Raw genomic sequence first — 13262 nt, forward strand, 5'->3', positions numbered from 1 at the left:
AATCAGGAGGGTGAAAACTGTGGAGAGTTTGGCAGCTGCATTAGTCAGCTCCTGAAAAATATTCCAGACCCCTAGTTGTGAAACAATGCTGTTGGTCTTCCAAGTCTCTTCCTCTTCCCCTATATAACAGCCACAGAACCTGTTATTTGCAAAACCTGGCTATGAATCATAAAGTCCTAGAATTTTAAAACTGGAAGAGATCCCTAGTGATTATGAAATCCAACACTCTTTTGGCAGATAAGGAAAATGAGATCCAGAAAGATTAAATGATTGCCATAGTCAGAGATCTCATTAATCTCAGAGCTGAGATTAGAACTCAGCTCTTCTGACTTCCAAAGACAATGCTCTTAAAGATAAAAGGAAAACAACAAACCAATTTTCAGTCAAAGGAGACAAGAGGAGAAATAACTTTTTAAAACAAAAAGAGAGTAAAAAGCTTAAAATCAAACTTAAAAAAAGATAAAACTAATTACACAGATCTACATCTATTTTCTATATCTATTACTTTATAGAGATAAATTCCTAACATATTATCCATATCCCTCAGTGCTCTAATAGTGGAGTAGGAAAAAAAGCATATGTCTATTCCAGTTAACAATTAACAGAACTTCATCCTGAGCTTAAAGGGGAAAAAATCAAACACATTTAAGGCTCTTTACATTCTCATTGAATAATAGCTTTTTAGGGTAACATCTTATGCACTTAAAGTGAATATTCCATCATGGTGACCTATAACTTATGTCTGCAAGTAATTGTAAGCAGCTGATTCTAATACTACAGTGTTTAATGTGAAGGAAGGTTAAGGCTGGGTTTGTGCACAATCAGGTTAAGATTGGATGCAACAGCAGAAAATCCATACATATGTTGGAAAATTCTGAAAAATGCCCATAGTCCCAACCTGATTAGGCTTCACATTTTTGCATGGTTTGTCAAAGCAGCTCAGTGAAATCAGATCAAGATGGAGAATGGGATAAAGTGATTTTCTTTTCTGTTTTTCCATTAATCACCATGACCCAGGGAAGCAAAGACTTTTTTTCCCTTCTCTCCTGAGGCAAGAGGGGACATTTCTTTAAGAATTATGCTGATTCAAATCAGTCCCTGCTTTTCAAAGTTTATTTCTATTTTTCCTGTAATCTTTTTACATTTCTGTGGAACTTTTGTGTTATTGCTCTCCATTGTAATTTAGATTAAAGCAAGCTAATTTGTGCCTAATTTGCAAAATAGTACTCACCATTTTTAAGATAGTTGACATTTTCCTCGAGTTACACTATCCTGGTATTTGTGTTATTGTTCAGAAACTACAATGATGTAACATTTTAAAAAATGAAAACAGAAAACTCCGTCAAAGAAATTGAAAGGTATAACATGAATATAAAACCTTGAGTTAAAACAAATCAAGTGAAACAGTCTGCTCAGAACTCCTATTTTGGCTGCATTTAAATTGCTTAAATAGTAGCATCAGGTTATTTTTCAATTAATATATAGTGTGCTGCAAATACCATTTTAGACAAACGTCTGAAGTTTTCAATGAATGTAACAGCTCAATAACATATTATATAACATTTTATTTTTATTGACTGTATTAAGATGAAGTTTGTAACAAAACAGCATACTTTATTTGAACATAAGCATGTTTGCTTTAAAAGTTTTTTTTGGTGAGTGATTTTTGTTATTAATTTGGATCACAATGGGATGTAGAACTACTGAGAAAGAAAGAAGGATGTTATATAAACAATCTACCACAAAGCAAGGCTTTATTCTCAATACCTGGACAATTCACATTTGTTTTTAGGCTCAAGGCTACAGGTTAAATATCCTCAACAATGCAAGAGGTAGTTTATTAGCTTCACAAAAAAAAAAAAAATTATATTCTGAATGAAAGCTACCTAATTTATTTGAACAACACTATCCTTGTAAGTATAAGAAACAGATGAATAAAGTTTGTTCCCAATGACCAAACAAGCATGGAATTCTAATTGAATAGCAAAATCACCAAATACAGAAAAGCTTCTGAATATGGATCTAATAGGACCCCATTACTTATGTTGACATCTCTCTTAAAATAATAGAGTTCTCCATGTATTATAGATATTGTATATGAGGCAGTGTAAAATGGATTTTTTAAAAGAAATTTAGCCAGATATGTTCACTTCTTGCATCATAGCCATGCAGTTTTAAAAAATCCATGAACTGCTAAAAATAAAAAAAAAAAAAAAGCCAGGAACAAAAACCTTCTAAGCTCAGTGCTACTAATAGACTAGATGAGTTTTCTCCTCTCCTCTCAACTCATCTGCCCTTCTCAATATTGGACCATGCATATTAATGATAACGCTGATGGCAAGGACCACTGAATATTCCAGTATAACTACTGGGTTTAATGCCAAAGTTTTGGCTTCCTTCTTACTAAACAATTGATTTTTAAAGTACTTATTATCCTGTAGTAACTTATATAATTAATAATCAACACTTGGACGGATGAACACAGAAAATAGGCCAACTCCAAATATTTTAAAAGCATATTAATCCCTAGAGAATCAACAAAAACTATTAGAAATAATCCACAACTTTAGCAAAGTTGCAGGACACAAAAGAAATCCACATAAATTATCAATATTTATATACATCCCTAACAAAACCCAACAGCAAGAGATACAAAGAGAAATCTCATTTAAAATAACTGTTGATGATATAAAATATTTGGGAATCTATATGCCAATGGAAAGTCAGAAACTATATAAGCAAAACTACAAAACACTTTCCACATAAATAAAGTCAGATCTAAACAATTTGAAAAATATCAAGTGCTCTTGGATAGGTCAAGTGAATATAATAAAGATGACAATACTACCTAAACTATTCTATTTATTTAGTGCTATACCAATCAAACTCCCAAGAAATTATTTTACTGACCTAGAAAAAAAAAACAACAAAATTCATCAGGAAGAACAAAAGATCAAGAATTTCAACGGAAGTGATTAAAAAAATCAAATGAAAGTGGACTAGCTGTACCAGATCTAAAATTATATTATAAAGCAGCAGTCATCAAAACTATTTAGTACTGGCTAAGAAACAGAGAAGTTGATCAGTGGAATTGATTAGGTTCACAGGACAAAATAGTCAATAACTATAGCAATCTAGTGTTTGATAAACTCAAAGACCCCAGATTTTTGGATAAGAATTCACTATTTGACAAAAACTGCTGGGAAAATCGGAAACCAGTATGGCAGAAACTAGAAACTGACCCACACCTAACATCGTATACCAAGATAAAATGTGTTCATGATCTAAACATAAAGAATGATATTATAAACAAATTTATTTTTGTATAAACAAAATTAATGCACATAAGATTATAAGAGAAGCAATAAACTGCTTTTACATTCAAAAGTTCTGATAAAGGCCTCATTTCTAAAATATGTAGAGAATTAACTCAAATTTATAAGAATTCAAGCCATTCTCCAATTGATAAATGGTCAAAAGATATGAACAGACAATTTTCAGATGAAATTGAAACTATTTCTAGTCATATGAAAATTTGCTCCAAATCACTATTGATCAGAGAAATGCAAATTAAGATAACTCTGAAATACCACTACATACCTGTCAGATTGGTAAAGATGACAGGAAAAGATAATGATGTATGTTGGAGGGGATGTGGGAAAACTGGGACACATATATTGTTGGTGGAACTGTGAATGAATGCAACCATTCTGGAGATCAATTTGGAACTATGCTCAAAAAGTTAGCAAACTGTGCATACCCTTTGACACAGCAGTGTTATTACTGGGATTACATCCCAAAGAGGTCTTAAAGGAGGGAAAGGGACCCACATGAGCAAAAATGTTTGTGGCAGGACTTTTTGTAGTGGCAAGAAACTGTAAATTGAATGGATATCCATCAATTGGACAATGGCTAAATAAATTATGGTATATGAATGTTATGGAATATTATTCTTCTGTAAGAAACGATCAACAGGATGATTTCAGAGAGGCCTGGAGAGATTTACATGAATTAATGCAAAGTGAAATGGGCAGAACCAGGAGATCATTATACATGGCAACAAGACTATAAGGTGATCAACTCTGTGGATGTGACTCTCTTCAACAATGAGAAATTTCAAACCAGTTCCAATTGTTCAGTGATGAAGAAAGCCATATATACCCAGGGAGAAGCTTGTGGGAACTGACTGTGAAGCACAACATAGAATTTTCATGCTTCCCTGTTGATGTTTGCTTGCATTTTGTTTTCCTTCTTAGGTTTTGTTTTTCTTTCTAGATCCAATTTTTTCTTGTGCAATAAGATAACTGTATAAATAGGTATAAATATATTGGATTTAACATATATTTTAACATATTTAACACATATTGGACTACCTGCCATCTACGGGTGGGAATGAGGGTAAAGAGGGAAAAATTTGGAACAGAAAGTTTTGCAAGGGTCAGTGTCAAAAAAATACCCATGCATATGTGTTTTGTAAATAAAAAGCTTTAATAAAAAAGCATATTAATGACAAATACAAACACAGTTTTATAAATATTCAGCTGATGATGTTAGGGATTATTCACAGATTACATAAACTTTGTTAATTTAATGGTTTAACTGAATAATAGCCACCAAACTTGAATTTAGTTAGAATCCATTTTCTTGAAAACCTTAAGATGTCCTATAAACTTTTCCTTGCACTTTATTTCTTCCAAGATACATTAAAACTATATTAGATGAAAAAGGGTCTTTCCTGAAAGGTAAGTTCTCCACAGATCAAAAAAAAGTTTTTTTCTTATTATTTAAAGCAGTTACATTCATAGTCCTTTTTATAGATTTCCTCACTGAATAACCATTTGAGGTAGATATTGCAAGTATTATTTCCAATTGATAGATAAAATAACTGAGACTCAGAGAAATTTCATATTACTCATTGTCACATGAGTGAGAGATAGGATTTGAACTTAAGTCCTTTTGTTTTCAGTGCTCAATCCATAGTCTCATACTACTTCTAATACTACGCAGAACTTAACAACTAAACTCCTATTAGAAATTTTCTTTTAGAAGTCCTTTACACGGGGATAAACAAAATTAGAAGAAAAAAAATTCATTGGATAGTTGAAATCCATGAAACCTTACCTCCTGGACAATGCCTCATGGTCATCTTACACCTTCTAGATTCAGCAATGGTTGGACATGGTATTGTGTCTTTTGCTGGCTTCTTGACAATTTGCCTTGTTCTCGTTTCCAGACCCCATTTAAATCCACATGTTCGATTGTTTCTACTACAAGTTCCCCACTCACTCCAGGGACCTACTTCACATCCTTCTGTTGAGATAAAGACAAGTAACAAGTTTACAAAGATTAATCCTATAACATCTACTTTATATAAGGGAGACATCTCTCTCCCTCTCCCTTTTCCTCTTCTTCTCCCTCTTCCTGTCCCTCTTTGTTCCCTTCTGCTTTCCCCACACACAAGCTATCCTTACATAGGGATATGTGTGTATATATGGATATATTTATATACACCTATACATATATAAACACAATTAAATGCATGTGTATATTTTCCTGGGTACCCATAATTTCCCACAATTTTGAGAAGGTTCTTGCCCCCAGTATAAGTCTTTCAACTTTTCTTATACTATCTTTCAGTAGTAGCACTGAAAGAAAGGCTTCTCAGCTTTCATTTAAAGAAGCTGAAAGACTTGTAACACACATTGTCCAACCAAAACATTTCTTAAGTTCCTACTATGTGCTAGGCACAGTGCATATCACCTCAAAGTTCATCATGTAACCCCACAAAGAAAATCAAAAGAAATAATTACTTTAATTTTGATTGAAATGAAATTGTTTAGTCAAAATGTAGCAATTAGTTGATCACTAAATTTCAATTGTAGGATAATAATTCTGAATATCTCAATAAAAATTTAAGTACTAATATAATGATTATTAATGAATAGTGGGTGATTACATTACAAATTTCCTACTCCAAAGATTTAAATTTATTAAACAATGAAAAAAAAATCCTGTGATCCCATTTAGCAAAGGTTTCTAAAGCACTGCTCTAGTCCCTGCAGAAACAAAAACAGAATAAAAAAAGAAAAAAAAGAAAGAAAGAAAGAAAGAAGGAAATAGTCTTTGCTCTCCAGAAGCTTAAAATTCTATTGGAAGACTTGATGCATGTTACTTTATGTAGGTCTAAACAACCACAGTTTATATGTTTAATACAAATACAAACTTTTCATGCAGCTAAATTTTTATAGTGGTGTCAGAACAAAATTTCTGAAATTTATGGTCCTAATGAAGAATGCTTAGCTAAAGTAATACCACTTAAAAAACTTTAAAGGAAAACAAAAATGAAAAAATGCCTCTCTGGAAACTCACTATTACTTTATTAAGCTAAAAAACCTATAGCAAGATATTTTGCATAGGTACTAAACTTTTGCTGACACATACTCATTTTAATAAGAACATATGCAAGTACTAGCTAACTATTAGCAGAATTTCAAAAATGCTTGAGAATATTCATCTTAATAAGTCAATAAATCAAAATGACTCATCAATTTTAGTTTTGAATATAGTAGTTCAAGTAGACAATGGGAAATCAATCCAAAAAGTTCAGCAAAGATAAAGGTGGTAAAAGGGGATAGAGTTTTAGAGGAAATTAAAGACCACTCACCCACACATTCCATGGTTTCATCTAATGGTGCAAAACCATCAGGACATTCATGAAAGCAGCGGCCTCTATGCAAATAAAATCCTGCTTTGCATTTCGTACAAAAGTCTTTGCTAAAGCAAGAGTCACAGTTTTCTATTCTGCATCCTAAATTTTTTTTAAGAAAAAGAGAAATTCTGAGTAAGAAATACTTCATTTACAAATATTCTCCTCCCCCTCCAAAACATCACCCCCCCAGAAATGTTAATGGACTAAATTGTCATTCTTCCCTTTCACCTCTACTAATATTATCTCTTTCAAATCTTTTTTTATCCTCCAACATCTCACCACAATAATAAAAAGAAAGCCAATGGCTCTGAACCAACCATATGAGGATGTTCTAAATTTTGTGTACAGGTATTAAGTAATATATTTTTTTAAAAAATAAGAATTTGATTCTGTAATTAAAAATAAAAAATTAAATAATTTTAAACAAGATTACAATATAGCTACATGTGCAGTCATAATTGGTATAACTACTTGCTATCCATTAAAGAAAAAAAATGAACAAAGAAGAACAATTCATTCAACAAATTAACTCGGTTTCCCCATGCTGCAGATTCCTTGGACATCCAATGCAGAAAACATAGGAAAAAAAAGATTCTTCTTAATGATTCCATATTAATTCAATAATTAGGTGATCATACTAATTTTTTGCACCATATAATTTTCACTGATGAGTTGGTTCACTGGTGAAAACAAACTTAAAATGATTTTACAGAAAATTTTTTTCTAAATTAAATTTGTCAATAAACAAAGAATAAGAGCATGAAGATTTAGAATCAGAAAAACAGGACAAAATGGATAAACTAATCTATGAACTAATACATTATTGCTTATATGTCAATTTATTTCAGTGTTCCTCAACTGAAGATCTCTGGGGATTTCCTAAGAAAATGAAGCCCTTTATCTTTAAGTTTACTTTTCTTCCCTTTCAGCTCAAAACTCTTGGACTTCATTCCTCATTCTCTTCTTACTTTCCTAGTCTCTGATGAGGTAGTCCTTCACCTTGTCAACCCTCTCTACATACATAATTGATCCCATTGTAGGAAAAATAATTTATTATATTATTGTTTTGAGTTACCACACACCTAGGATTTGTGATAAGTTCATCTAAGATTTTGTGTTTGGCTTCCCACAAATTTTATTGAACATTTATGATTTTCATAGCAATAACAATCTATCCTGTTTTCAAATTGCCCTCCTTAGCTACTTTGCTTAACTATTTACATGTGATTCATATTCAGGCACTGTCATCTAAATCCTATCTCTTCCAGAACCTGGAATAAATAAATTTCTTTTTAAAAATTATTTCAGATTTTGGGTTTGTTCTCACAAATTCCATCATCCTCTCTTGTCTTCCCCATCTAAACTCCCACTTCTTCCCTTTCAAATGGCTCCTTTCCTACTGTCTTCCAATATGTCCAACCTTAACTTTCTTATATTAAAAAAAAAGAAAGACAAACTCTTCGATGATCTCATTTCATGTCCTTTACTTCCACTCCATTCACAGATAGTGTATTCAAAAATATTCAGAATATGATATATTCAAACAACATGTTAAGTCTAATTCAGAAAGAAAGATGCAAATGCAACCTCAGACATTTAATAGAAGTGATAGCTTAGTCAAGTCATTTACTTATTTATGCCTTAGTTTCCTGAAATGTAAAACTGGAAGATTATACTCTAAAGACTCTACCTCCCTACTAGCTCTGAATCTATTATCCTTTATCTTTGCTTCTCCAGTGTTCTTTCAGGTTTTCCTATCTAGTTGCTAATCCTTCTCAATTTTCTTTGATGAATTGTCATCTATTTCCTATCCCTAATGATGTTACCCAGGTGATATTGTAATGCTGGAGAAACTGAGGCAAGATTGAGATTAGAGAGTTTGTAATATTTTATTTGAAAGAGAGAGATTTACTGGGACCAAATGGATCCATGGTTTGGTCCCAGGGCTGAATGAGACTATCGTTTCCAAGAATCCAGCCAACAATATTTTCTCATACATATATATATATATATATATATATATATATATATATATATATATATATATATATATATACATACACACGCATACATGCATGGGGACTATCAATTCCAGTTTTGTAAGACAATTTAGGGAAACTAGTCAGGATAATTAGGGAAACTGAGTCAGGACAATTAGGGAAAATAAGTCAGGAAAATAAACGAGAACAGTGGCACAACAATCCACACTCTCTCTTCTGGATATTCAAATCATTGAATTACCTTCCTCTAAGTGCCTAGAAGGTCTTAGAACCATAATTTTGACCAACCCTATGTGAAGCAAATAAACCAAAATAAAACTAAAAAAATGCAAGGACTTATGGCAAGAACAAGTCTCTCCTTGATAATTTCAGAGTTAATCAGCAGTACAAAGGTTCCCTATTGCTAGCATGTCAGGTCCTCTGCAGGTGAGAAACCACCTCAGCCAGAGAATGCAGTTTGAGATGGATAGTTCACTGTGAGTTAAGTGATCTGCAGTCTTTTGTGTATTTAACTCAGCCTCTGCTTATAAAGCAGCAGGATTCAAGACAATCATGCTGCCCATTCAGAGGGGCAACTCTTTCCAGGGGAGAAAGGTGAGGCTTGGAATAGCTCCACTTCTTCCAGTCCAGAGAAACAGACAGGGCTGCAGAAAGGATTAGATTTCTGAGCAGATTATGCACAGTTAGACCAAGGCAGGCAACCCTGAACTTTTAGAGGCCTGATACCAAACTTCAAGGTCCTTTGAGAATGCTGAACAATTAAGTAAGGAACTAGGATTACAAAAGTAAAGAAACAGATCTGAGAGATTGCCAGTCCCAAGACAGGTGTCTGATTTCTGATTGTTTCTAAAAAATAATCCCAAAAACTGAATCTGCCATGGCAACCCCAATAGAATAAGGGATTTCAAAGTTAAAGCATAACCAGTAAATCATAGTCCAGTAAATTTAAGGATGTCCAATTCAATCTGAACTAGTGAGACAGGGGGTGGGGGCAGAAGTGCCTAAGGCAAAGTGAATAGAATTTCCATTCTTTCTAGTATTTTGAGAAAATTACAACAGTTTCCCCAATTTTCTATCTTTTCCTTTTTTTTTCTTCATGGAAAGAAATTATCAATGAACCATCCCACATATAAATCCCAAGAGTGAATCAAAATTCCTATATATAACAGATTGGTACAGTAGGATTTCCTAAAAAAAAAAAAAAAAAAAAAAAATCCCTCAAATATAACAGCAATAGTTACACAGTTTTAACAAATCCCATCCCAAATCCTAAACACACAGTAATAGACGACCCAATCAGGGTTCCCAAATTCCCCCATATCATCCATCAGGGGTAAGGGACAAAGCCTCATTCAAAACTGCTTTAGACTGAGAAATGGACAGAGGCTCTCAGTCCATGCAGGGTGTGGGTGTGGCATGCTGACAGCTACCAAAGCTTCAGAGGAGCCAATCCATGTCCCAGAAGCAATTCAATAATCTATAATTTGTCCAAAATCTAGAACAATAATAATAACAACAAAACCCCAAATCTAACAAATAAAGGTTAGAACAGTCTGAAATAGAAAGATTTGGTTCATAAGACTGCTGCAAAATATGAAAAACCAGCAGCTTCCTATGTGAAGAGATGAGTTTCCTTCACAGGACAGGCAAATAGCTGTCAGCTATATTCTCAATATATAAAACAGCAGTTAGGTTGCACAGACCATTGTTAATTGTCCTCTTATCATTTAGAAACCTTAAAAAAACAAAACACAAATCTTCAGTAACAGACAGATGACCAGGCTAAATACTTATTTGCCTAAATATTTAGGATATAATGATTACATATAACCAGACTGGAAACAGCAAGGTATGATATAATTGAATTGCACTAACAATTCCTTATTGAACATTGCTCTGATCATAGAAATCATCTATGCAAGAACATAACTATAATATAAGCAATCAAAACTGATCCCTAGGCTCATACAGGATAACTAGCCACTTTCACCCAGTTGGACACCAGATAATTGTCCCAATGGAGTTTTTAAACTCCCAAATAATATTAACTATAAGCCTAAGAAATTTTACTTCCATTAACAAATCCTATATAACCAAAGTTATATTGATACAAATCAGTTTGCTTTAAAATACCCAATACATAGTCAGATATCCCAAATTGCATATTGTTCATAACAGAAATTTTCAAAAGGATGATGAAAAAAACTTATTTTCAGAGGCTTTTTAAATGACCTCAGGATGACCCAATACAATCTGTTGGAATCCTTACAAAGTGTTAACTCATTAGAGTTGATAGAGACAATAATTATCTAATTTAGCATGGTTCAGTATGATTGATCTGATCTTACAAGGAGATGTTATGGACCAGAAGAAATAAGGTACTAAGTGGAACTGATAGAAACAATGCTTGTGTCCACACCTTTAGAGAGCTCATATAAGCAAGAAGCTCTTAGGACCAGAAAGCACTCTGGGAGGAAACCCATAATCCCACTCTCCAAACCCACAATCCTACTCTCGGAGGAGGAGTCAACCTTTGAGATAGCATAAAAACAACTGAGCTCAGTCAGCAGAGTTCAGTTGAGTCAGTGAGTTAAGCAAAAGCCCTCTCTCGGAGGCAAGACAGATTCATTCCATCTTCCACCTTTGTGCTGTTGGAAGCTGAAGGGAGCAGAGGTAAAGCACTAGTGGCCAGAACTCTTGGAACTAAGGAGAGAGAAGGCCTCCAGAAAACTAGCCAAGCCCCAAGTGAAGGAGATAAGATTTTGGAAGAGACAATAAAAGACTGTATTTTAATCCCTGGCGTGATTTGGGGTGATTATTGATCTGAACTGATACTAGGACTACCTCCCCAACAAACCTGCTCCCAGAGAGAACCTTCATATTATAAAAAAGAAGAGAATACCACAACAATCAATTAAAACTTAGATAGAATATCCTATACAGAATATCCTACTACCACATAAAAGAATCCAAGAAGTTCTTAAAAATATTAAGTTTTTAGAAATAACCCTACCAAATTATAGATCACATTTATGACCATATTCCTTAAACAAAGAAACCATTATGCATCAAAAGAAACAATTATTCAGTCAATTAATTTAAAATTGGACCCATCTCTTGAAATCATTTACCAAAGCCAGGCTGGAACACACTTAGTAGGGGGTGGGGGGAGGATTTCACATGGCCACCCTTCTCCCCACTCCACCTCCAAAGAGGCAGTAGGGAGGGAAGTCAAGCTAAACAGCACCCCTGGACAAAAGATAGCAGGGGGGTGAGTTTAATCTTCACCTTTGAAGACAAAAGATCCCATTATCTCTACCCTACCCAACTTTTTTCCACATGTAAATTTTCCTTCTTGTCTCTCCTAAATCACCTTCAAAACTATTAAGATTCATAATACAGTGGATAGCTAAATGAAAACTCACATGTCCAGCAGAGCTGGATTTAAAGGATAAATTATAATGTTAACAAATTACCCAAAGTGTTTGAGAAGGCAATAAACTTTACCTAATTAGAGGCACCAGACCCCTTTTCAGGCAAGTTAACAGAACTTCTCTTTAACAAGCCATTGTTCTTAAGATATTATGCTAAAAGATAATCAAATCTAGCCTGCATAGGCAACAGTAAAATTATTTCCTACAATTTCAGAATCATCCTAAAATTTCTAATCAAATGCTTTCTCCTGCCTGAGTTTCAAAGCAATTAGCATAAACTCCTTTGTTCTCCAGAGGCCTTCTTGGCCCAGCCCTGTCTAGGCCAGGCTTGAATTTGATTCAGAAAAGGTTTTATTCCTCTTTCCCTAGAAATCCTACTAACTGACTTTGAAAACTGCTTCTGCCGGTCTTAAAATAGCAAAAAGTTAAAAATTTTAAAAGCACAAGCAAATTATATACAGCTGCAATATTGAAATGACTAATTCGTATTCATTTAAACCTTTAGCAGAGCTCTTTAACCAACAGAACAGGTAAGTCACACAGAAAACAGAATACAAATCACACAAGACATAGACTGCATTGTTACAACATTAAACAAAACATTTAACACATATAACCAGAGAATGCCCAAAAAGGCACTCAGTCAGATCAGACCAGATTTATCTTAGAAGACACCCAAACAGAGGGGTTCACCCAGTGTCCTGGAATGATACCCTTCTCAGAATTTAATGCTCATCTACATTTTATTATTCTGAGAATCCAAATGCTAGCACAGACATACAGAATAGGTAAACAGATCAGATTATGTACTAAAACATCCAGACTTATTCTCCAATGGCTGAAACGGAGTGTCCACCATCAGGTGTCAGGTATGGTTGTGGCTGAAAACTGCTCCTCTTTCCAGAGACTCTGGAAAAAAATCCAGAGGGCCAGCCTCTAGGCCAAGAACCCAGATCTCCAGATGCCCTGAGGCCCAAGGCGGAGACTGAAGGTCTCTAATCTCTAATCCTGCTCTCATTTTCTAATGTCTCAGTGGGAAGCCTCCAAAATGTAAAGTCTGAGAAACTGGGGCAAGATAGAGATTAGAGAGTTTCTAATATTTTATTTGAAAGATACCAA

At 33.9% G+C, this 13262-nt stretch overlaps 1 protein-coding gene across 1 annotated transcript in view; it reads right to left on the reverse strand.

Moving 5' to 3' along the window:
* RSPO2 (R-spondin 2) overlaps positions 1–13262 on the reverse strand; it is a 262417-nt gene that overhangs the window by 93741 nt on the left and 155414 nt on the right. Inside the window, exons 4-5 of the mRNA XM_051970983.1 lie at positions 6665–6808; positions 5122–5310 (exon numbers count right to left, since the gene is read on the reverse strand). Of these exons, the coding sequence (XP_051826943.1) occupies positions 5122–5310; positions 6665–6808 (333 nt within the window). The remainder of the gene's footprint in view (positions 1–5121; positions 5311–6664; positions 6809–13262) is intronic.

This window comes from Antechinus flavipes, chromosome 1 (genome assembly GCF_016432865.1).
Source record: "Antechinus flavipes isolate AdamAnt ecotype Samford, QLD, Australia chromosome 1, AdamAnt_v2, whole genome shotgun sequence".
Classification (NCBI taxonomy): Eukaryota; Metazoa; Chordata; class Mammalia; order Dasyuromorphia; family Dasyuridae; genus Antechinus; species Antechinus flavipes.